Source organism: Strigops habroptila, chromosome 2 (assembly GCF_004027225.2).
Source record: "Strigops habroptila isolate Jane chromosome 2, bStrHab1.2.pri, whole genome shotgun sequence".
NCBI classification, from domain to species: domain Eukaryota; kingdom Metazoa; phylum Chordata; class Aves; order Psittaciformes; family Psittacidae; genus Strigops; species Strigops habroptila.
The window spans coordinates 53409040-53434197 of NC_044278.2; the positions used below are offsets into that span (position 1 = coordinate 53409040).

At 40.9% G+C, this 25158-nt stretch overlaps 1 protein-coding gene across 1 annotated transcript in view; it reads left to right on the plus strand.

Moving 5' to 3' along the window:
* Positions 1-25158, plus strand: part of DHRSX (dehydrogenase/reductase X-linked) — a 173953-nt gene that overhangs the window by 15801 nt on the left and 132994 nt on the right. The window contains exon 2 of the mRNA XM_030477739.1: positions 22265-22372. Within this exon, the coding sequence (XP_030333599.1) occupies positions 22265-22372 (108 nt within the window). The remainder of the gene's footprint in view (positions 1-22264; positions 22373-25158) is intronic.

Consider the following 25158-nt stretch of genomic DNA (forward strand, 5'->3'; position numbering starts at 1 on the left):
GTGCTGCTCTGGTTGTTTGGGTTTTTAAGGTAAATATCTTAACATCACACTAGTTTGTGCTCTAGGCTGAAGCTGTGCCTGGGAAATTTTGTCATTATTCAAGTATTATTCAAGTATTATTCAAGTGCTTAATACTGACATAGAAAAAGAGTGTTCTGTGGCATTCAAATAAAGATTTTTATATAGAGGGTAAAGCTACAGTTCCTATTCGATAGATATTTTGGGGCTAACATTTACAGTGGTTTTGCTGGTATAAATATCATGGGCAGAGATATGTGCTGCTGCACATTCAGAAGCAGTAGGTTAGCCTTGTTTTAAAAGTCGCAGAGACAGGAGGGGATACTTTCATTTGGAGTAAATTAAGTAAATGTCTTTATTTTAATGTTCTTAGGTAGAAGACTAATTAAAACGCATTTGCAAATGTTTGTGGTAGTAAAATAATTTATGTAGATATATCTATAGAGAGTTAATCCCTTTGGTTAACTTAGTACATTGACAGTATGAGTGTATTTGTCCATAGCTGCATGTGCGTGATGTCATGTTCAACAACGATTCCCCAAACAGTGCAGAATAAGGTTATTTTTAAAAAGACAGTTTCTTCGATTAAATACAGTTTTCTGAGTATATTGTTGTCCCAAATATTTGCAGTCAGGAATGAGGAATTAATTTTTTATTTCTTGATGGATGCTGCTTTGCTGTGAAATTTGAGACATTTTGTGTCTCTGTATATCACTCTCTTTATAGACACTGTGATGGAAAGAGTTTAATTCTCCCTTTTTTTTCTTCTCTTTTTAGTGTGCTTTTTCCTCATGAGTCATCAGTGAGGTTTACAGTGTTAGGAATTTACAGTCATAACAAGGAAGATGTCAAGTCAGCATCAGGAAAGCTCATGCCAGAAACATCCCATCCCATGTCATGAATGCTGTGCTCCAAGGGGAACCTTCATCTTCTCAAGCATGGCTTTCTAATCTGTGTGTGAGAAAGAGAAAAATGAAGTGCTTTTGCGAGCAATGCACAGCTCTGGTTTATGGGTGGTAGTCCAGTGTGCTGTGAGTTTGTGCTCTGGGATGCACTCAGGGGTTTGGAACCAAATTTAAGTTCCTTGAGCACACAGCAGAACTTAATATGAACAGAAAGAATTTAATAACAAATCTGCAAAAATCAATTGCTTCATTGTCGAGAACAAATAGGAAGTGGTTCCATCTAGGAAAAATACTGAAATTGTAATAGGAGCCTGCAATTCCTGTCTGAAATCCTGACAGTATTTAAAAATACTAAATGACTAACTTCCCTGTAATCTGACATTTCAGAACTCTGAACAAGTGTTTTACACACTTCTTGGTGTCTCCATGCTGCCAGCAGTGAGCTCTTTTTGCTTCAAAACTCTGCGCTCCCAAATGTCCAAGCAGGAGTTTTTGGTAATAAGGTAATGGAGAAGAAGGGAAGAAGAAGCCCTTACTGTAACCTGTCCTCTAGCGTGTGGAAGCCTGGGCTGAAATGACTGTTTCTGAGTGATATTTTGACATGGCCTCTGATCTACCACAGATACACATTCACATGCAATCCAGGAACTTGCCACTCCCTGATCATGAATCTGGCAGGTCCCAAGGGAGCGAGTGCTGTGGTGAGAAAGAGCCAGTCTTGTGGATGAGTGGAGGCTTCTGTGTGTGGTATGCATCTCTTTTTGTCCCTAGTTTGAAGCCCTGTTTATTTCCTATGCAGGTAGTACATATGTTAGTGCTGGTCTTTGCTGTATTTTTTGCTGTGTGGGTCTTACATTCAAAGTGCAAGAACAGGAGAATGTTACCTGCGTGCTTTCAAGACATGGCGAAAGTAGGCAGAGGTTCACTTGCACTATATGTGGTTTTCTGACTGGTTTGCATGAGCAGTAGGTTGAGGATGATGGTTTAGTTTACCCTACAGTGTTGCGAATGCGGGACTGGCATTGCTGCTAGGAGATTTCTGCGTGCCTGGTCAGAGAAGTGAGGTGAGAAAAGAGTGATCTTGTGCATGTTGTATCAGAAGGTATGATGCAATTCCCACGTGAACTTAAAGCACTCGCATGAAGTAGTTCTTCTGTAGTTTGGCAAACAGACTAACCACCTTGTTCATGCCCTCCCCACTCCACCCCACCACCCCTTCATTACTTCGGCTGACGTTTGCAAAGGTTTCATAGTTCTTTTTGGAGAGATAAATTCACAGATAATACAAGAAACCATTTGTCAGTTGTTAAGACTATTTCATATGCTTTTATGCCCTTTTTGGCAATGCATATTAGAGCTGATGGAAAATAAAATTATATTTTTAACCCAGTGATGGAATCCACACACATCTAAAGTAGGTTGTTGTACACAGAGACTGGTATTCTCTTCCTGCAGGTCTGTCTGCAGTGCTGGTCTGTTGGCTGTACTTACACCCTTTCTCTATGCTGGTTTGGAAAGTTGCTGTGATCTGCAGAGGGAAAACAGATTCCTCTAGAGTGTTTTCCCTGTGTCTTAGTGTTGTTGGGGCTGCTTTCTGGTCTGCACATGCCTGAAGGAAGGGGAAAGGCTAGGGCTTTTCCCATGATCCTGCTCCTTCCCTGGGTTGGTTGACCACCCTGAGAAGAGGATCAGGTGGAAGGTAATCCTGCTGAGTGATAAGTTTGCAACACCAAGACTACAGAATGATTCATGAATTTTATATTTAGTTTTAGGATAAGATTAAATGGATACAAAATGTGGCCTAAAAAGGAGCCTTCAGACCACCTGCACTAGCTCATTGAGTTAAGATGTCCACATACAGATTCAGGGATTTAATCTCTAAAAGCTATCCATTTTGCATGCTCTGCCTTTAGAACCACCAGAAATGCCGGCATCACAAGTGTATCTCTTGAAATATCTTTTAAATAATGGCATTTTGAGGTGGACTGTGTCTGCCATGCTTTTTTAAATACAAACCACAAGTTTTCATTTCCATTTTCGCTTCCATTGTGCTTCAAAGATTAGTATCCATAGGATCATTCTGTCTAAAGTGAGCTATTCAAACACTTCAGGTCCCAAGTGTAGGTGGGTTTCAGAAGTAAAAGAAATATTTTCCCCCACAACTCGTAAGCTGGAAGTCTTAATTACTCCGTTTTGAGAGAGGCAAATGCAACTGTGTTTTACCAAGATAAGGGATAACATGAAATGTAAATATTTTATTTTTTTTTCGGTAAAATTCTGAGAATAAAAGGCTTAAGTGTAAGCACCCCATTTTTGCCCTGTTACTTGCATCATAGTAATATGCTCTGGACCTATGGTATTCTGTTGAGCATACAAGCAAAAAAACAACCTTCTGCTATTTAATCATTATTCTGCTTGTGAGGATGTTTCAGTTTAGGTGATTTAATCTTAAGAAGCATAAAATTAACAGTTTCAGCAGATGTGAATGAGCATTTCCATTGCTTGGTCCTTCCTTGAAAAACAGGAACTTTTGCTCCTCATTAATGTAGAATAAAGAAGGCAAATTTTTTAAGTCAAATATTATAGGTGGAAGAGTGCGTGTTTGCTTTGTGCTCATATAGCTGAAGCACTGATGGATTTCAGAGCTGGGTGATGGGACTCTTTGTGCTGGTAGAACATCTGGATCTAAAGACGGGCAGATGGTACCTTGCAAAGGATATGTAGCCTTTGCTTTCAGGTCAGCCCTGTGCCAATAAATGTCATGCTTCATCCCGAGCACTAGCTGGTCGTGCAATTAGGAGCTTCTGCAGTCAGTCAGTGTCTCTGCTTTTTTGGGGCTGTTTGGAGTAGAATCTGCTTGTTTAGATGATGGAGCAAACTCTGTTAGCATTAGAGATGCTGCAACTCAAGAAAATGAGCTATAAAATGTAGCTGTCCCTTTACATTGTAAAAAGAGTTGTTTATCCAAGATGCACTCAGTCACGCTTCAGCTGAAGGAACTGGGGGTTGTAGAAGTTCAGCTGAGGAAGGTAGAGCTTTACAGCTGGGCACTGGGGTAGGTGGAGGTCTTGAGTCACACAGGACCTTGTTTGGACTCTACCATGAGGCTGCCTTGTGTGGGACAAGTTGCACAACCAGAAATCTTATTTGGCTTAGATGTGAGCGCTGAAGGAGCCTCAAAAAGTTTTGCAAGGCTGGAAGGCAGGAGAAAATGTCCATGGACCCCGTGATGTTATTTTTAGACATATTTTTGTAGTAGAGTCATAATATGTCAGTTTGCTTAGACCATGTGGATACTGTCCTACCATGAATGCTTTACACAGGGTTCCCTTGCTCAGTGTTGGAGTAGCGTTGAAGTTACATGGGCACTGATGTGTAATTCTTGATTCAGCTCAGTTATGGTAAAGCTTTTAGTGCACTGAACAAATAGAGTGTTATGAAATATTTTGATAACCTGTGTCACTAAGATTATGTGCCTTGCCTTGCAGACAGGGCAAGATTCAAGGTTTGGGCAGTTAATGGTGTAAAAACGTCATATATACACACATGCAGCTTGTTTTCGGAAACTTGCCTGCCGGTTTCAAGCTTCCCATTCTTGCAGTTTCTAAATTACAGATGTCATTACAGACACAGTGATTTTGGGTTCGTGGCTTTATCATAATGTACGAATGACTGCATTAAAGCTGCAGATGTGGTGGATTATAGGAAGGTTTAAATGTGGTTATTGCCAGCAAGGAAAGAAAATATTTGACAGCTACTGTTCCTAAAGCAAATAACAAAAAAAGCAGTGGTATTTTGCTTCATGTCAGGGTTGCTTTTAAGAAAAAAAGAAAATGCAATAGTTTTGTAATAAAATTATGACATTTGCTTTCCTTGCATGGTATTTGTGCTCTACTAGGGGAGGTTTGATGCTTCACAGAAAATTCATTGGGTAAAAAAAGCTACATCCCCCATCCTACCCAAAACACCCTCTGAGTTGTGTAAGGCCGAGTAAGAATGCTTGGCTCTGATACGCTCCTGCTTTTTGTAGCATGACTGTTTTCTGTCAGAGTCTGCTTTCTGAGACATGGACATTTCGCCATCTGAGGGAATGTATAACCATGATTGTTACTCATTGCTCAATATTTCAAATTAGCCTGGAGAAAACAGAAAAGGAAAGTTGGACCTAAAAAATGCACTGGACTTGTTTCTGAAGGAGGACCTCGAGGAAACAGTAAAAACCTTTTTTTCTTGTTGACGTATTGGTAGCGTGGTGATATAACTAAATACTCTCCACCTCTATGAGGAAATACTTATCTCCTATAAGCTCTGCGCTGGGTTATCCTCTGTGATTTTAGCTTCACCAGCATGAGAAAATGAAGTCACACCAGACAAAAGCGAAGCTCGGTCCCCTCCTGACCTTGCATCTCACACCGGCGTTTCTCACATGCACAAACCAGGGATTTGAAGTTAATGAGCCTTGTGAGTGTTCAATGAATTTGGGATTAAGTTTTTAATCTTCTATGCTGCAGGCAAGGGTTTGATTGCCACCTCTGGCTGCCCAGGCACGGTGTGCTGTAGTGGTAAGCAGGTGATGCTCTGTGTTAGTGATTTGTACCAAAACAACTGATACTAGAGCCCGTATGCCAAATGCCTTAAAGAGCCAACGCAGAAGATGCTCTCTGCCCTAGGCAGGTTATTTTTAAAACAGAAACAGATAGTTCTGTATAACAGTATTTTAACAAACTTGTCAATTTAAGAAAGTTACAGATGAGTTGGCATTAGACCTCGTTCTTAAAAAAAGTTCAGTAGTGCTGTTGCAAATGGCTTATAAAGTATGCAACAGTCTATATATTACACGGAATGAAAGCAATTTTCTAAATAAAACGTCACTGACACTACACTTTCTGCAAATCAGGGCTGACACAGTGAAGAGATGAGTTTGTAAATTTTTTACTGACTGTATCCCAGTGAACAGAGTGCCTGCAGAGCACTAAGTGCTGGCTTTTTGGCAATTGGATATAACCTGGTTAACTGGAATTTAGATGTTTGTGCTGTGAAATGTTTGTCCTATGAAATACTTCTTCCAGCAGATATAGAAGAACTTCTTGGATGTATTTTTTCCAAAATAACATCTTGTTAATGAATAAAGCCATCCAGTGTGAATACAGATATAATCTAATCTGCCTGTTGGAGTGCTTTCATGCTAATTAATGCCACCACCTATATCCCAGTCTTGTGCATTCATAACTGGAGTTGCTGCATTGCACAGCATACAATTTTAACATTAAATAGTCTGCTGGAAATTAGTAGGTAAAAGGTCAAGAAATGCAAAAGCCATGTTCTCTTGATGGTGCTGTATTTCCTAATTATATGGCACAGATATTTAAAGAGCAACTAACCTGAGTCAGAAGGAAGTTTCAAGAGCTGCAGACACTGCAGTTAAAAGTGACTGGTAGACCCTAGCAGAGTTCTTTGCACTTGGTTGTAGGCACATAACTTTATTTCTGTGTAGTTTCTTATGTGTTCACTTTTGCAGCTGATCTTTTAGAGTCATTACGTGTAATGATCCAGCAGTGCAAGTATGAAAGAGGTATTTGAAGATACAGGGAAGAGTGTGTAGAACAACAAAATAGGTGGGCAACATTGGTTGGTTGGTTTTCAGCTTGATCATGGCTGTTTTAGGGTTATGCTAGTGTGGCATGCGGTCTCATTTGTTTATGCACTAATTTAATAACATTTATTGGGGGTTTGGCTGTTAAGTGTAGCATATCTTCTATCCATCTCTTCCACCTCCATTTTTAAAGTGATGTAAAGAAATACTTTTTTCTCAATATTTACTCATTAAAATCAGTCGTAAAATATTCTACTGAGGCACAGGTGAAAGCCATATTTTTTCCCAGCCTTCTAATCCAATTTTTAAAGTATTTTTTTTCTTCCTTAAAAGAAAAAGCATGTACATACTTATATATGTATGCAGAAGATTATTGCAGTTCTGCAATCAGGTCTAGTTTATTCGGTTCAAATTCTTCCAGGCTGCTACTCTCTGCTGTAAAGGACAGAGTCATCTTTACAAGTGTGCTCCATCTGACAGCTGGCACATGGTTTTGCTGAGGGCTACAGTGACAGGGGCTGAGGCTGGAAGGCACAGGAGCCATCATGGCCTTTGTGGCTGTTCTGCTGGCAGCATCTCTGCAGGCATGATCTGTTGCTTCCAAATGCATCAGGGTCTGTGTCAAAGTGGGTTTGCGGGGTGCTTCTCTGGCTTTGGTGGTGGTGGTTTGGAGGGGGAGATGCTCAGACCTCTTTGTCTTGGTGTGTGCAACAGGAAAAGGACCAGGGAAATGCAAGGCTGGCAAAATGCCTATGCTCCCTGGAGAAATGTCACTGCCATCACAGGATGGTGTGGTCTTGGTGAATTGTTCTGGGTGTCCCTCTTCACATTGACATTGCTTCTGTTTGCCTTGGTTTGACTGTAACTACTGCTCTTTTACTACCTGAACACTTACCTTCTCCAGGCTAAACCTGCACCAGGCTGGCTTTGCTGGTGTACTGCAGTGCTGGGCAAAGCACTCCATTGTAAAGATGCCACATACATCAGCAGGGCAACACTTGCAGGAGCTTATTCAGTAAAACAGTGTTTTTCTGTTTCTCCAGGTGAAATAGGGAGTGATGATAGCTATGTCTGGAGTAGAGTGTGGGCTTTTGCTGGTACTGCAGCACTGGTCACAGACTGCATCAGGACACAGACATGTTAGCCAGATGTCTTAGTGTGCCTTGGGAGGGAGGTGGTACTGTGGCCAAAATAAAGGTGGTGTAACCCTCAGCACTGATTTTCTGTATGGAAAATTGCAAAGCTTCAAATGCAATAAAACAAAATAAATGCTGAGGTAAGGACTCTAATAGCTCCTGGGACAGCTTGCAGAGACAGGAGGGGCTCTCTTTGCTCTCCCTGCAAGGAGCTGTGCACCTTTTACCTTCTGTGTTAGTACCATTTCTTATCAGAGAGGTCCTAACTGGTGGCAAACCCTCAAATGTGAGTGCACTGGCATTTCAAACTGTGTGTTTAGGAGAGCTGATGGAGATGTAAGGCTGGAGTCTGGAACTGCCACTGCATTTTAGGGTTGCATCTTCCAAACCACCAAGAAGTCAGCACACAGCGTAAGGTGTGTGTTTGAAATGCAGGCCTTGTGTGTTTGTGGAAAAAGCCCTAGAGAGAGAAATATTGGAAACAGCAGAGAGTTACTGAACAAGCCAGTGCAAGCTCTTTGGCTTTTATTCCTCAAGCTTTTTTTTTCATCCCCTTGATATGTTTAAATTGCTAAATTCCTTTATGATTCTCAAAAAAAAAAAAGCTTCATTCGAATTATTTTAATTGTTTAGCATCAAACAGAAATTAAATGTAGGTGTAACTTTTTTCTGTTTAACGTGAGGTGTAATATGAATGCTGTAGATAGGTAACTGCCAACCATCAGCTTGGCAAGGTCCATCCACCAGGTCTATCAACTGCACTGGAAGTTGATTATCAGCTTGATGTGTTGAAAATGAGACCGTAATACCTGTCATAATAAATGAAGTGTCTTTTTCTCAAGAAAGGAAAAGGAGTCATGCCATGAAAGAATATTTCACACCAAATGGGCTGTTGCAGGGCAATACGGTGATTTGAGCTAGATCCTCTGGTCGGGTAGAATAGAAAGCAAGCATGAAATCTGTTTGTGCTAGCACTGATGCCTGAAAAGTCCTGGTATTTCTGTCTGAGGTTGTTAGAAGGACTGACAGGGTGCACTGTGATCTACCAGCCCGTTTAAACTGCTGGTGAGATAGGATAGTTGGGGAGTGAGGTCATAGCCTGGCCATGCAGAAGGACCACTGTGGTCCCTACAGCCTTCGCCTCCCTTCTTAGAAGCAGGATGGTTGGGAGGTGTCAGTCAATAAAAAGGCAAGCCTTTCTGTAGAAATGAGCTTTTCCCTTAAAAAAATTGAAAACTATTTATCAGAGGTAATGAAATGTAGGAATGAAAATAAGACATTTGTGTCATAGTCCCGGAGCATTATCAATAATGAGACTCGTTTTGTGATCAGTTGCATTTATTCAGAGGAGCGTGTCATACTCTCTAATTGAAACATTAATAGCAGATAATGATGCTGTGGAATGATGGCCTCTTATATGGAGAGAAACTTTGAGAGTTTTTAATCTGTGTGGTAACTCTGCATATTAAAAATCTTTGATAATTTTGATGAAGAGCAATTATAAAGCATGCACAGTAGCGGCTCTTTTAAGTTAACTAATTCCCTGAGTCCTGTGAATCTGCATTAGATTAATGGCCTCTAAAATTTCATTCAAAAGCAAGTCTTTCACTGAGGAATAAAAACATCTAATCTTTAAAAAAAATCTTCCCAAACAATTTGCTGTCTCTATTGCAAAGCAGCTAACTTCCTTGTGAAAACTTTCGTGCATGTTTTATGAGGAACAAGAAAGATGAAAATTGAAAGAAAACGTGTGATTATGAGATCACTTCATCACGTGTTATGAAAGAGGGGTCTGAAAAGAAAGCAGTCTTTACCTAGAAAAGAGAAAGTTAGGAAATTATGTATAACATAGTCAAAACCTTTCTGTACTTGCACTTTCATTCTCCATTTGAAAACCCTGACCTGCTTGGGTTAGCAAAGAAGAATGAATAAAACTCCATCTTGAGAAAGCAAATGTAGCTGTCTTGAAGACAAAACATGTACATGCCCTTTGTAGTTTCTCATTTCAAGTTAGAATGTATTTTTAAGCAGTTTTGTTTGCAGAAAACAGTTCCATCCAGAGGCTCAGGAGGCTTCAGTGAAACTCCCATCTTTAAGAAGAAAATAATTAAAACTCCCCCCAGTGCTATCTTCCATCATGAATTTGTGCTTCTGGAGGCTGGGTTGTGGCCCTGGGAGGTGGCATGTGGCAGTGGAGTGTTAGGCAGCTCAGAGCCCTGGACTGCCGGGGCATCAGGCTCAGGCATCACCCCAAGCTGGGCAGCTACCTCTATGTCGAGGCTATTTTCCATCTTTTTTATTAAGCCAGTAGCACCTGAAGGTTATCTCGCATTAATGTTGATGCTGCAACGGCTTCTGATCGTTAGTTGCTTCTGAAGACTTTAATAATATGGAAGTGTGATTTTTAACATTTTGTATTTTAATTAATTGCAGGTATCTCAGGGTAGCTTTAAATAACGTTTGGTTCGTGTGCTATGCTTCCTGTTAACTAAATTTTTCCCAATAATCTGTAATCACCTTGTATCTCTCTTCCTGATTCTAATTACTGGAGCCTTATATATAATAATAAGCACTTCAGTTCACAAGTGATTACACCGTTTTCTGAAGTGAGATACTCCAGAAACTTCCAAATACCTTTTAAGTTCTGTATGCCAACTCATGACTTCTGCTTGCTTCTTTACGTCAGATGGAAATACTGTCACGCTGAAACCACGGGAGGCAAAGGGGACTGTTAAGTGGCAGCAGAGCATTTTGTCGGCTGGAAGATTCAGATCTGAATGTGACCTTCAGCTGGGTGCTCTTAATCTTGATTGGGATATGGAAATTACATTCTCTGTCTCTGGGAAGAGAAGAGATGCAGTTTAAACTACTCTTAATGATCTTGCCGACCTTTTTTTTTCCTTCCCCCCCTTTTCCTCCGAATCTAATATAGTAAGGGAATATTTAAAGAATCAACTTTTCTGATTGCCCGGCTGTATCTCTCCATCTGCTCTCTGCGCAAGAAGTGATGGAATGATTAATTCAATCTTTTAATAGCATGTGGTCAGAATAAGATGTGTTGAAATTTACAAGCAGTAAAAGTAGAAGCTGTAAAGATAATATTGGGGCTGTGATACAATATCCTGTCTTGTCTCGGAATATGATAATACTGTAGATACTGTCTTGAAAATTAAAATTAAAATATTTGGTCTTTTGAAAAATAGTGCAAAGTGCACTATTGTCATAGTGCAAAGTATGAATTGTTTTCTGTTAGCTTTTTAAGTCCTGTGGTGAGATGCTAAAAAGCAGGTAGCCGTATTTTGCTTTTTGTTTGGGTTTCCAGTTTGACCATGAGTAGATCAATCATTCCAGTTTGACCATAAGTAAAAAGATCACTCTTTGCTTCAGTTTCTGCATATGAAAGAGCCGATGAATCATAGAATCACAGAATGGAAAAGACCTTTAAGGTCATCTACATGTCTTTTAATTACCTCCAGGGATGGTGACTCAACCACTTTCCTGGGCAGCCTGTTCCAGTGCTTGACTACTCTTTTGGTGAAAAAGCTTTTCCTAATGTCCAATCTAAACCTCCCCTGGTGCAGCTTGAGGCCATTTCCTCTTGTCTTATTGCTTGTTACTTGGGAGAAGAGACTGACCCCCACCTCACTGCAACCTCCTTTCAGGTAGTTGTAGAGAGCAATAAGGTCTCCCCTGACTGTCCTTTTCTCCAGACTAAACCACCCCAGTTCCCTCAGCCCTTGCTTGTCACACTTGTGCTCCAGGCCCTTCACTAGTTTCATTGCTCTTCTCTGGACCCGCTTCAGCACCTCAATGTCTCTCTTGTAGTGAGGGGCCCAGAACTGAACACAGGATTCGAGGTGCAGCCTCACCAGTGCTGAGTACAGGGGGATGATCACCGCCCTACTCCTGTTGGACACACTATTGCTGATTGGGCCAGGATGCCATTGGCCTTCTTGGCCACCTGGGCACAAGCTGGCTCATGTTCAGCTGGCTGTTGACCAACAACCCTGGGTCCTTTTCCGCCAAGCAGCTTTGCAGTTTCGAAAGTGGACAATCTTTGGTTCTTGATACAGAATGAAAAAATAATGTCTAATGTCTCTTAACTTCTGCAGGATGGGAAAATTCATTCTGCAGGTACTAGACTATGCAGAGCTATTTCCATTACCCCAATTTAAATCTCCTGGGATGAGCTCCTCTTTTTCATCTCTTATTTCACAACAGGAAAAAAATATAATTACAAGATGACATGACTTGAAGAGCATTGGGAAGTTTTACATAAAATGACATTGCCTGAGGTATTGCGCAGTTACATTTGCCCAGAGGGAGAGAGTATGGGAGTAAGTATCTGTAAATCTGTTCAAAAGATAACCAGATGCTTTTTTTTGATTTAAAGATACACCTGTATATGACTTCCCTATCTTAACTGTGACTGGAGTGAAAGAGAAGAAAGCCAAAGAGTAAGATTTAATAGGTAAATATATAAAAGGAATGAAAGATAAGCAGGGCAGAGAATACATGGCAGATGGAAATACGTCCTTCTCTATTCTTGTGATAGTATTTTCCCATGTAAGAAATCATACGGGTAAATGGATCCTTTAAATATATGCATATGTAGGGAATGGTTATGTTCTTCTTGGAGCTAGTGTTGAGTTTCTTCTCCTGGTATCTTTAACAAATCCAGTAATCTGGCTGTGGCTGTCCAGTATACTAGGGAGTTATCGGGAATTTCTTCATATTATTGCAACAACCGCCTTGTCCTTATTTCACAAAAGCCTGTATTACATTTTTGAGAAGTGCCTTTTGTGAGCAAAGCCAGGACTGCTCATGAATAGATCACCTTGACTGAGCCAAATGAGCACCATGCCCTTCAACTGCTGCTCCTTTCAGAGTGCGGTGGTGTCCCACATGCCTCTCATACCTGGCCGTATGGCAGCAAAGCCCTCCCTTCCAAGTGAAGGTGGCCTTCCATGGCCTCATCTGAGACCCTAGTTGGCATCTGTCCCCAAGACAAAATGATTGCTTAGTGGAGCAAAATATGCCACGTGTGGTGTAAGGCTACTGGGTAGTCTGGTGCCAAATATTCTTGCACAAGTTTGTCAATACGTGATATCAGCCTTTGGCTGAAATACCCTTGTTCCATGAGACTAGTGTTTCTCCAGCAAAAAAACTGGCTCAAACCAGGAATAACAAGAATGTTTAATGTAGGGACTAGCATGTGATGGCAGAAGTTGCTTGATGCTTGTTTGGAACTTGGAGAGTAGTAATTTCACTAATAAAATTTGTACTTTTAGATCTAAGGCAACTTTTCCATCTAGTATTTCTTTCTGTGTCTCTCTTGCCCTCCTCCCGCCTCATCCCCTCCCAAGGTTCAAGGCTCTCCTATTCCTACATATTTGGTAGGGAACTTTACTCCCAGAGTGGATTGTGGGCAAACCTGGATTCCTGGTGAATTTTTAGCAGATTTAATAGTGCACTGTGATATTTCCCAACTGTCTGATTTGTGTAATGGAGTGTTCAATCTATCTATTAGGCATTCATAAAAATTAGATTCAAATCTCTTATCTTTAGATGAGTTTTGGCTAAAGGAACAGAGTACCTGAGAACGGCAAACATGGCCAGAAGTGAGATTTAGGACTCGGGAACTGCACCCTCCCTTCTACTTTTGCTTTCTTTTACCCTCAGGCAGCTCCATATTTGTTGGGATCAAATTTCCTAATATCTCTCTGTCAAAATCAGCCTGAACTTGTATTGTAAAAAGCTCGGATATATGCTTCATCTAACCATTTTTCAATGCAGCCTTGTTGCCTGTTGTCTTAGAGAAAGTCAATTCAGAAATGGCAAGAAAACTTCCCAGATTAACCATTCTCTTTAGTTTGCTCCATTCTCAGCCTCTTCCTTCTTGTGGAAGCAACATTCAGCTGCTTTTGGTGTGATCAGTGAGCCTGATGCAGGAGGTCTGTGTAGTCAGAGTGAATACAGCATAAATCAGTTTGGAAAATTGCCATCTATATTGTTTCTGAAAACTGCAATTATCTTTTTCTTTGTGCAGCCCTTCTGCCAAGTCTAGCAGCATCACAAAATCCAGGTTCAATATTACTGAGGATCCTATTTGACAAATAAACCAAAACCACTCAGGCTTCAGTTGAAAGATGTGTAGAAATGCAACTTCCCTTGCCTCTCGTAACGAGGCAAGACTTCTTAACTTGCAAACATTCCAGTCATACACTCTAGAAAACAGAGCACTGAAAATGTGTGTGCAAGTGCAGAGGAAATGTTTGTTTGGATTACTTTGGCAATAGCTGTAGCTTACCTTTGTACAAATCTGTGGTTACAGTGCCTTGACTTACACCATCTACCACCCCCCCCCCAACAAACCATGGTTAATTTGCATCTGTAAGTAGCAGGAGACCAAGGTATCCGTGCAGGTTTCCTTGCTGGACCTCTTTTTGCCTTGAGGACAATACAGCTATGCAGAGATTTATGATTATTATTATTAACTGATATTAAATTGTTTGGAGATGTGTCTCTCTCAGATAAATACTTGAAAGTAGGGGGGAAGGTGAAGACAAGGGAAAGGGGGTTGAAGCACTCTAAAATGGCCTCTTCTTTACCAAAAAAACTTATTCTTGTGTCTTTGACACTCACTTCTGCTTCCCTTCCCACACCCTGCCTTCCACACACACATCTCCCTTTATCTTCATTTATTCTGTCTTTCCAAGAATCACTAGAAAAAATGCAGATAGGTGTGTCATGCAAATGAAATTTTTAGTGCAGCTTTCCACCCCCCCTTCCCATTGTTGCTAGAGAGATCTCTTATCACAGGACTTGGATTTCTGAGTGCCAAAAGATGTTGCTCTAAAAAGTTGCCTTATTTAGGGTATTGTTATTTTTCTTTAGGCCTTTCCCTCCCCCCCCAAAAAAAAAAGTTTCTTTCAGTACTGTAATGATGGCATCATAACTTTCTTCTTACTACTGCATCTGTTTATCTTGCATCTTTTATAAAATGTGGATTTCTTTCACTATAGTTAAGTCCTGCTGTGGAAACTAGGGCTCCAGTCTTGCGATAATTGAACTCTAATAATGGTTGTTGCTGTCTAATTCCTCCCAAGGCTCCCCAATGTGTTCATGAGATGAAAAATAAAAGGAGGAGGAGCTATTCTGCTTATTAATCCTTTGTGGTACAGCTTTCCTGTGTGTTAAATGAGATCTTTGGGGATGAGTCCTGGAATCAGTTTTGGGAAATTGTATCTCTGGCTTCTGTGAAGGGCTTGTCATCTTGCCTGCAAATGTTACCACTTCGTCTTTATAAGCAAGCTGGCATGCTTGTCAAAAAGCTGAACAAATATTATAAACTTACAGCAGGATTAAATTGTGGTGGTTTTTTTTTTTTTTAGTTATTTTCACTGGCAATTAAAAAAAAAACATTAGTCTGGCTTGGCAGATTTTTGCTGCTAACTCTGAAGACATGCCACTTTTAACCTTGTTGATGAGGTCGGGAGGGGATGAGGATGCACATTAGCTCCTTAGCTGGGTGAGCACGCTGTTTTTCTGGTTGGTGTAGCTGCTGACTCCCCTGCTTTTGTGTGATTTGCTGCCTTGCTACACTTTGGCCATTCATCCAGGTTTGCTGGATATGTGGTGCCTTGGCTTGAGTTACGGCACTGGTTGGGTTCTCAGGTGTCCAGGCAGCCCAGACAAGCTGCTGCCACCGGTCCAGTGACTGCCCATGCTGTGTGTGTGCCAGAGCTTTGATGTACTGTGGAAATGTCTGCTTCACAGGACAGGGCTGCACACACGTTCCCGTGTCGGATATCCCAGCATGAAATACAGGGGATGGAGCTATGAATCTCATATTTATTTCATAGCTATTCTATGAATTTCCAGTATTGGTAAGTGCGAGTTACTGTTTGTTGGCTCATTGGCATGCAGCATTTTAGGGCCCGTGTGCGCCTTGTGCAATGATTAAGCAAGAAACTTGGTCTTACGGATGCCAGGGGTTTGCTGTGGTTTGGTGAGCGGTTAACAATCCATCTTCCCTATCGGTGGCTGTGTGGGATGCTTCTTAAATTAGGTCTTCCCCTGGCTGCTCAAATTCTTACAGCCATCTGGCTGCTGCTGTTCCATTAATAGCACCTTGAGATCCTATGCGTTTGTAGGGTAAGGGACACATTTCCATGGTTTGGTTTCTCCTGCTGTTCTGGTTCTTCAACACCTTTCGTTTCCCATGAGTAACTCCAGGGACAGCCTGTCTCTGGTACCTCCATTTCCTAGTGATTACTGACTTTCACTTCTGCAGAAGTAAAGACAGACAAAAACCAAGAGGCTTTTCACGTGGCTTGTGCAGAATTCCAGTTGTGCTTGGAAACAGATGCTCTCTCTGACCAAATAAATTTCCCTTATGCAATGCATCCATTGAGTTGAGGTACGTTGGAGCAGCTGGTCATGTGCCGGTGGATCTGCATGTGTGCATGGCAGTTGTTCAGCAGCAGAAGGTCTGATGGCCTCAGCTGCTGAAACCAGCAGGATACCTTTTCACAGAAGGACTAGTCAGGCTGGTTACCACCTACCTGGTTTCCAGCCTTAAAGGCCTTCAATCTTGATGGCATATCGATGTTCCTTAGGAACATGATAGGAAGCAGCAGAGGCAAAAAGGATTTTGGTGTGCAAATTTGGGAAGACCATTTGCATTTGAAAGATCATCTGCACAGGCTTAGGACAGGCAACTTTGCTGCTGGTGAAAAAAAAATAAATAAATGATAAGATTGCCTGGTTTATTCCTCAGGACTTGAATGCCTGAAATTGTCTTCTGTTAAGATAGTCCTGGAGTGACTTTTCGAGTCTGGACCCCGTTTACTTGATTTCTGCCAAAACAGAAGTATATGGAGATGTTGCTGTAAGGCTCACACAAAAGGCTATTGCTGAAAGCTGCATTGATCCCCCAGTGGTCTACTGATTGCCTCTCGAAGTAGCAAATGTATTACTTTTGTGCATCTGCTTCGAAAGGGATCTTAATATCTATAATCTCAGCATTACCACAGTATAAATTAGGGAAAAAGAGCCAAGAGTATTTTGGGATAGGAAAAACGACTCTAATTCAGTGGTAGACAGAGCTATATGAATTCTTTAGCTAACTAGAAGAACTCGATTGTGCCTTGTCCTGTGGCATTCGATGAGGACTGACAATTACAGTTTGCTCTCTTTTTCCCACTCAGTGTTGCTATACAGGAACAGCTCCAAACTTGGCTCTCGTTATTCTATCATCAAACTAAATATTCATTGGGGCTTCTTTTATTCCCCCCACCCCCCCATCTGTGGTTCTGCCAGTTCCCTTCAGGCGTAATATTTGCATGCAAATTATTCAGCTATAGGTGGAAGGAAAAAAATAACTGTTAGGATTTGTCTGCTGAGGTCTTTTCAGCACAAATAGCACCAAAATCTCAGCACTGAGTGCCCAGTTCAGGAGGTGCTGGCAGATCCCAGCGTGGCACCTCTTGGGTGGCCCCTCTGACCAGGTCTTCAGATGCCTTCGGCGGTGCTCATCTTTCTTGCCTGATAAAGACTGGAGACTTGATTCAGACAATTCAAATTCTGCCTTTGGCCTTTAATGTCTTAAAAAGAGGGTTTAATGAAGAGACTAATATAAAGATATAATATTTTAATGTCCACAACTCATAATGTTCCACAATGCAGATGTTCAATGTATAGGGTAGGAGATGGAGCTTTGGAAAAAATTACATGCAATTTTCTTTTAATAAACTTTTAATTTTTTATTTTTATTCTTTTTTTTTTGCCTCAGGCTGTGCTGTACAGATCACAGAATACCAAAGCAAGCAACTGTAAGGGGAGTTCTTCTGAGGTTTTCATTGTCTGTGTTCATATTCACATAGCGCATTTCTGCAAAGAAGAAAGTTTAACACCTCTGTTTTGATTTGGCTACTTTACTTCTGCCCATCCCTACCCCAGAGTTGAGATTTTGCCAGCAGGAACTGGTCATTGATATGGAAGTGGCCATTGATACGGGTCTGCAGTCTGTTTTATTTCTCTGTGGTCTTGGCAGTTGCAGAGACAGCTTGGCAGCCCTGGGAAATCAGTATTTTTAAAAAATACAGAATTGCCTTAAATTCTTCTTAGTATCGGCTTTGTGTGAGGATGTCTCTGTGCATGGAAGTTATTTCAGATTAAGTAGAAGTATATTTAAAGGGACAATAATTATTTTAAAATAGCTTCATATCTGGACATATTTATTACAGAATAAATCTGCCTTATTTTTCTGCTTCAGCTTAATCCATTTGCAAACTAGACAGGCTTATTTCTTCCAAATACATTTGGATGCAGGCAGAACCTGCAGCCTGGGAGTAGCCTCTCTCAGACTTTGGCGTGATAAAGCAGCAGTGAAGGGCTTCAGGCTGGTTTCTTCAAACACAAAGGGAAATTAACAGCTAGTGCTTGGTCAGGGGAATTTCATTAGCACCAGGGCTGTACGGTTCTCATGTCCCACGGTGAGATCACTGGAATTACGCCTCTGTAGCTGAGATCAGTATCTACCTACTTAGAAGGAGCAGACGCAGAGAGGGAGCTGGGGTGTTTTAAATGAGGTGCAAGAAGCGCCAGAGGGAACCTCTCCAGTGTGGCAGAGCTGGTGGGTCCCCACTGCCTCCTGCCTGGGGGCTCCCAGCCTCCGGCCATACTCCACTCAACTTTTCGCGCTAAATAAGCCAGTATCTGCTATAAAACCAGGCCGAGCCTGGGTCTGCTTTGAAAGTTTGATGTTGGGCTTCATCATGGAAGAGGTGTTTTCACACTGAAAAGGTGAGTGTTTCACAAACTCTACCTTTCAGTGGAGTTCTAGTGAGAACAGGACACCAATAAACTGCCTTTCACTGTGGTTGTCACTGGCTTACACACCCAGCCTGGATTTGATCCTGCCACTTTTATTGATGTAAGAACTAGCAGTGAGAATCATGAAGATTCGTTTTACATTAAGGTATCTGTCTTGCTGGAAACAGTGCACCTTTTCTGCTGCTTAGAATTAATTTAAGAGTAATAAAAATAAAAACTAAGAATTAATTGAGGGTTGGGCTTTTTTGTTTGGTTGGTTTTTGTCTCTCCCCCCAAAAAAAGATGTTTTCCTCTTTGTGTTTCTCACTGTGGCTGGCATGAGCCAATATACCGAGATGTGGCATACAGTGTTGTGTCTATTCAAAATCACGTGGAAGCTGTGTACTGTACTGTTGTAAATAAAATAGATACTGGCCATTTTTGATGTGTCTGCGGCACTTATTTCTCCCTCCCTGGGTGCTTTCTTAGGTCCTTGGAGCTAGCTGCTACAAACAGGCCTATTTTAAAACTCTCTATAATACAAGATCTCTCCGAGTGCATTTCTGCAGCGGAGTCTGTGCATCTGTCACGCTTTTCATTGCAGATTGTTAATGTACATGATTTGAGTGGCCATTGGGACCAAAAATTGTCCTTTTCTTTACAGCCCTCGTGGACAGGATATGACAGGGCATTTTCTTTCCTTGTCTTCTGCTAAGCACTATTTCATTGCAGTGATACCTGTTACCGCTTTGCTTTTCTGACTTCCCATTTTTCCTTCATGTTGTTTTCCTTTCCCCAGTCCTGTCTTCTTTTTCTCATTTTCTTGCATTCGTTTTCTTTTAAGCAAATGAATTTTGCACTAAAATGTCACTTCTTATTCAATAGGTAATAGAGTGGTGCAGTAATGGAAATGAGCGGCAGCACCTGTACGCAACATTGAAATCCAAATGTCAGGTTGGCAATGTGATGAGAGGGGAGGAAGCAAAAGGAGGAGAGAGTGCTTAGCCCAAAGGAAAACAATTTATCTCGAGGAATTCTTTTCGTTGGTGTTGGAGTACGTTTTTTTCAGCTGTAGTGAAATAAACAAAAATAGAAATGACTTTATTTCCTTTTTTCTCTGGATTCTATACCCAAATGCACAGGTGAAATGTGTTGAAAGATAAATGGGGAAGGAGGACTCTGGGGAGGAAGCAAATAGTTCAACTCTTATCATGTCAGCAGAATTTTTAATGTAGTTTATGATTGGATTAATTAAATTTTAAAAGAAAATTACTTAGTGGACTTCAGCTCATGTTTTTGCCGTATAGATGGCATTTTCTTTACAAGTACATATGCAGTTGCCACATGCAAAGTTCACGCATGTATCTGTTGTGGCCAGAAATGGCCTCTCCTGCTTTAACACCAAGGCAATGCCAGTGCTCCTCGTATGGATTTAAAGCTGTTCCACCCCTCAGGAGAGGCCTCAGAATGGCTTTTACAGCATGGACTCAACTGAATGAAGAGGTATTTGCTTTGCGAGAGTTCATTTTTCAGAGTCTTGAACTTTTTGAGCTAACAAAACCTCAAAAGGCTGTTTCAGTTTATCTGCCATCTTGCAAAAAGTATTGCCCTGTTCCTGGTTAAGAGACCTGTCTCCTCTCAGCATGCCTTTGGTACAAGGCAAAGTGTTTGTGTTTTCATGTGATCTAAGATGTTGAACAGTGGGCACATACTGCTCCCCCTTTTCACGAATGCAAATCATTCAGGCAGTGATTTTTCACTCCATGGTGGAAAGGACTTGAGATTATATGACCTTGCCAAATTTCAAGTGTATCTGGTCACGCTGAAGCACAAGGGCTCTTCACATAGAGATGACAACAGCTTGTTTCACACTAAGAACATCCTCTTCAAAATCTTTTATTTCCTGTCTGCATTTTCAAAAATTTTCCTGTCTGCAAAACCATATTTTTTTTCTCTCTCCCCCCCCCCCTTCACTGACAGAGAACAGACCAGGAAAACATGATCTAAAAAGACCAAGACTGGTAACGTAATAAGCAATTAAAAATACTACCCAGAGCGGACAGTTCACCCAAGTAATTACTGTCAGGTCTCGATTCAATTTCTAGGCATAACTCTTGAAGAAAATGTGGACATTTTACTTAGAGTTTGTTATGAGAAAGGTTTCTTGTGGAAATGGCAGCACTGCTTATAACCAAACCGAAGTCCTTTAACAAAGCTCTCAGTGAAGTTTTATTTAGCTCGAATTAGATATATTAGGACACCTGCATGCGTGAATATCACTGTAATAGGAATTAACTTTCAAATACTTGCAAGCAATTCTCACTGTGTGGATGGAAAGAATTCTGTTGTTACCTGAAGAGAACAGAAATTCATGTTGGATCGTGCTGGAAAGAACTATGTATTTCAAAAAGGTAAAATCTGGGTCCTTTTTGAAGTTGCTGTGAAGAAAGCAGCTTGTATCAGCACTAGTTCTGTGTTTCATAACAATATAAAATATGAGCTAGTGTTGTACAACAAAGCAATCCCCTAAAAACCTAGAAATCAAAATAGAAAGTTCTTTGATAGATGAAAGCCGGCATCTTTTTAACATTTGTTATTTATGACATTGCCTACGGACACTGAACCACGGTAAAATGAAATATTCGGCGCCATTTTCCTTGTACAAATACCTAGCAGCTTCTAAAAAGCAAACAGAAATTCACCTCGGACACCTGAAGTCACACAGCGCTTCACATGAAAGATTCATCACCTCATCAGAAAATTGTATTTGATATTTGACCTAATTCATGCAGTTATATTAAAATGCTTTTGCTCTCCTCTGTCAGGAGGACTCCCTCTGTCTTGGAGGGATGTGTTGGGCAGCCTGCAGTCAGGATAGTGGCCACCCTGCCGCGGCCATCCCAGCCCCTTTATAGGTCACTTGGTGGTCCAAGGGCTTCCTGGGGATGCAGGAGGCTCAGGCTGTGGGTCTAAGCAGCCACTAGCAGAGGGGGCTTGGAGAGTGGGCCCTACCCACTGGCTGTGTGTTGCCCTGGGCTAAGCGGTGCTTGGTGGGGCGCTGGGGGTGCTAGCTTCTGCAGGAGAGGGTTGAGATGGATGGGAAAAGCATTTGGGGTTTTTCATGCAAAAAATTGCCACCTCCTTCCTTTGGGGGCCAGGGCTGGACTTGGTGATCTTAAAGGCCTTTTCCAACCCAGCTGATTCCATGATTCTATGATTTTCTACAGGGAGAGTGCTCAGTTATGCAGGTAAATTACAGCAGTCGGCTCCTGCCCCTCAGATGCGTCATCTTAGACTTGAGCTCTTTGCTGTTTCTCCTGTGTTACTGGTAGAGGCCTGTCCTTCATCCTTCCTCATTCAAGAAGTTTTCAGGATATCATGCTGCCGATTGAGGTTGTTTCCCTGTGCGCATGGAGTGAACCATCCCTGAGCTGACTTGTATCAGCAGTCACCTTGCTCTGTAACAAAGTTAAGGTGAACATTTTAAAGGGCAGATTACTGCAGGATGACGAAATGCACGCAAATAGAAACGAGAAACTTTCTGAACTGAATGTTTGTCTTTCGTGTTGTCAACCTCAGTCTTTCCTGAACTGTTAATACTGGAAAATCATAGTGCAGTAAATAATGGCGGATGCTCACTAGTTTTTATTTCTATACGGAGTTTGCTTCTGAGATTGTTTACTAGCCTGGCTTGAATGGTCTGTTATGTGTACACCCCTTTAAAATACATCTTAACTTCTTAATCATGTTATTATTGTGAACTAACCTTGTGTTACTTCTTTTTCCTCATATAGTTTTCCCTACACAAAATGGAAAGGTTGCTATAGTGACTGGAGGTGCTAAAGGAATTGGATACCAAACTGTGAAGCATTTGGCAAGGCTTGGCATGCACGTTATAATAGGTAAAGTAATTGTTTTATTAATATATTGTTTCAGAAAGTAATGGTTTTTTTTTTCTTTTAGGAGTATTTTCTTTCCAGCATAAGTAAAGATATGACAAGGGAAGGTAAGAGAGGGTTTTGCTAGCATTTAGATCAAATAAAGGTTTATGTTTTGTTTTGCAAGGTCTTCAAGAAAAGTAGATGGTTTGGGGATTTTTCTCTGCTGAACTTGGAAGAGTTGGACCACTTTATATAAGAAGTAAATGATAATGTCGTGAAAAAAACTTAAAAATATGGGTATTTAAGAAATATTTATTGTTACTGAGGATGGACTATGCTTCAGTGTTAGTGTCCACATGTTCATTAAGAGGAAAACTAATGAAAGCCTTGAATATTCCAGTTATAGTGGGGGATGACCTGTGTTATAAGGGCAGAAGAAGCCCTCATATTTTCTCTCATGTACAAATCAAATATTTACTTCTCAGTTTGTCACTGTAGGTGGCCTTTGTAGGCAAGGCAAGGAAATAAATACTCTGGGAGGTTAATTCGTGTCAGTCTGAAGTGGGCTGGCCAACTCACCTTCTGGGGGTGCCTGAGTTCTTTCCATTGGTAATGATGAGTTTATAAGGTGACTGTGTTAGACCAAGACATCTGAACTTAGGCTAGTTGAATTTCTGTAGGAACTCCAAAAATGTCCTGAGTGCACAATTTCTTCTATTACAGACAATATTAGTGAGACTTTTTCCCCTGTTTTTTAAAGCTTTCTGTACTATATGTATATATGTGCACTAATATATCTAGTAAGTCTGCATGTAACATCTTGAATACTTATGTTTAAAATGTTACCTTTTTCTTCCTTCATCTTTCTTTAACTAGTTTTTTACCTAAAACATTGTAACTTTTATGCCGTAAGGTCACTGAAGATTGGTATTTCATAATACATTAGCAACCTGGTGATGCCATTTTATTTAGCTTTTATACATAGTGTGCTCTCTCTAAGGTTTTGTATACATGTCTTTAAAAAAAGAATCACAACACACCAAACAAGAAACAAGAGCACAGTGCACATGTATTTTTAGTCTAGTGCATCAGTAACACTAATGGAGTTGCCCTGGAATTATACAGGTGTAATGCAAAATGCCACTTGTTTAAATAGATGTGTCAAAACCAAGCATCTACAAAATGCAAGCAGATGCTGCTCTGTTCAGCTAGATGCTAGATGTAGCTAATGATGTCAGCATTAATATTTCACTAAAGAAGTCTCTTTTCATGTTTAAGGTGGACTGCAAAAATGTACTTGGTGGGAAAACAAAAAGGCCAATTTTCTTCTCTTTGAATAGGGTCATGGGAGCATAGAACATTGCTGCTTTTTTTAAGACTTCATTTATACCAGTTAGGGTTTAGGGTATTTCATGTTACAAAATTAAATGTGACATCTTTAGGAAAGGAAGGGTGACATTAAATTACAAAATCTCTAAATAAGCTGATTTTTTTTCAACTCACAGTCACCCCCTCATAGATCTCATTCACTCATGCTCACACCTATACTCCCCTGTGTGCAACATGGGGAAAGGTATACCAACTACTGAATTCTTATCCTATCTCTGTTGTTCTTGATCGGAAATGGCAGGCTAGTTTATGGACAGATCTTTTATCATTTTTAGGAGTCATCAGCTCTTGGTATGTTCTTCCTTATCTGCAGTACATAGGCTATGTCTGTAGCCTATCTTCTGGGTGGGTTAACAGGAAAAGTAATGGCATGGGTGATATTCTAGAACCTGGATGTTATCCTCCGGATGGCAGAGTGCATAGTCCTCTGCTGGCAAGCTCTCTGTTCTGTAGCCTGGAAACATGTCCTTTATTTTCAATAAGGGGCATTCTTTTAGCTCTTTGCTCTGCTTTTTCTTCTGGTGCTTACAGACACACACACTTCCATTCACTCTTCAATTGTACCAACCTTAATATTTGCATTACGAATCTCTACAGATGTAAATTAATGAAACTAATTATAGGAAGCATATGATGAGTAAGATTTTCAACTGATTCAATTCTTCCAGGCAAACTCTGACCTAAACACTGAGCCCTGTGAGTCACAGCTATCTTCTTTGCCTGTGAAATTCTTCAGAGCAAAGAAGCCCTGTCAGTAGAATGGATAGTCTCAGGCTTTGTTCCAGCTGCAAGATTAAAACAGTCTCAAAAGCACATTAAATGCAATGACCTTCCATCCTCATTGCTAACTGTTGGCCTTAAGTGTCCAGAGTATGCTTAAAATACCTGCTGGCACATTGGCATGCATTAGCGCATTCAGCTTCAGGCCATGCAAGCAAAGATTTAAGCCTCGAATAAGGTAGCAAGTGAGCTCAGGCTTTCTACCCTAGAAATGTTTTCACCCTGTGTTTGTATATAGGTGTGAACTTATGTGAGAGCATGGATGTTAGGAGAATTCGGGCTTGCAAGGGAGACTCGGGTAGCTCACGGTCAGTCTTGCCCGTTCACTGAATGCTTCTTTCCCATTAAAGGTACTTTAGCAATAAAGAGTGATATCCCTGCATCAGGCAAATGAGTCAGACCTGAATGTCTGATGTGAAGATGATTCACCATCTGTGATTTTGACTCCATTTGACGTTTTAGAGGAGTAAATGTTTGAAGTAACTTACTTTTAAATCCAGTCTACCAATGGAATGAGGAAAACAGCCAAATAAAAAGCATGTTACCTTGTGGAACATGAATGGGCACTGTATGAAAAGGCAGTGTGCTCACTCAGAGCATTTTCAGCAGGCAGTTGCACAGTGCTTTTACAGCTTCCT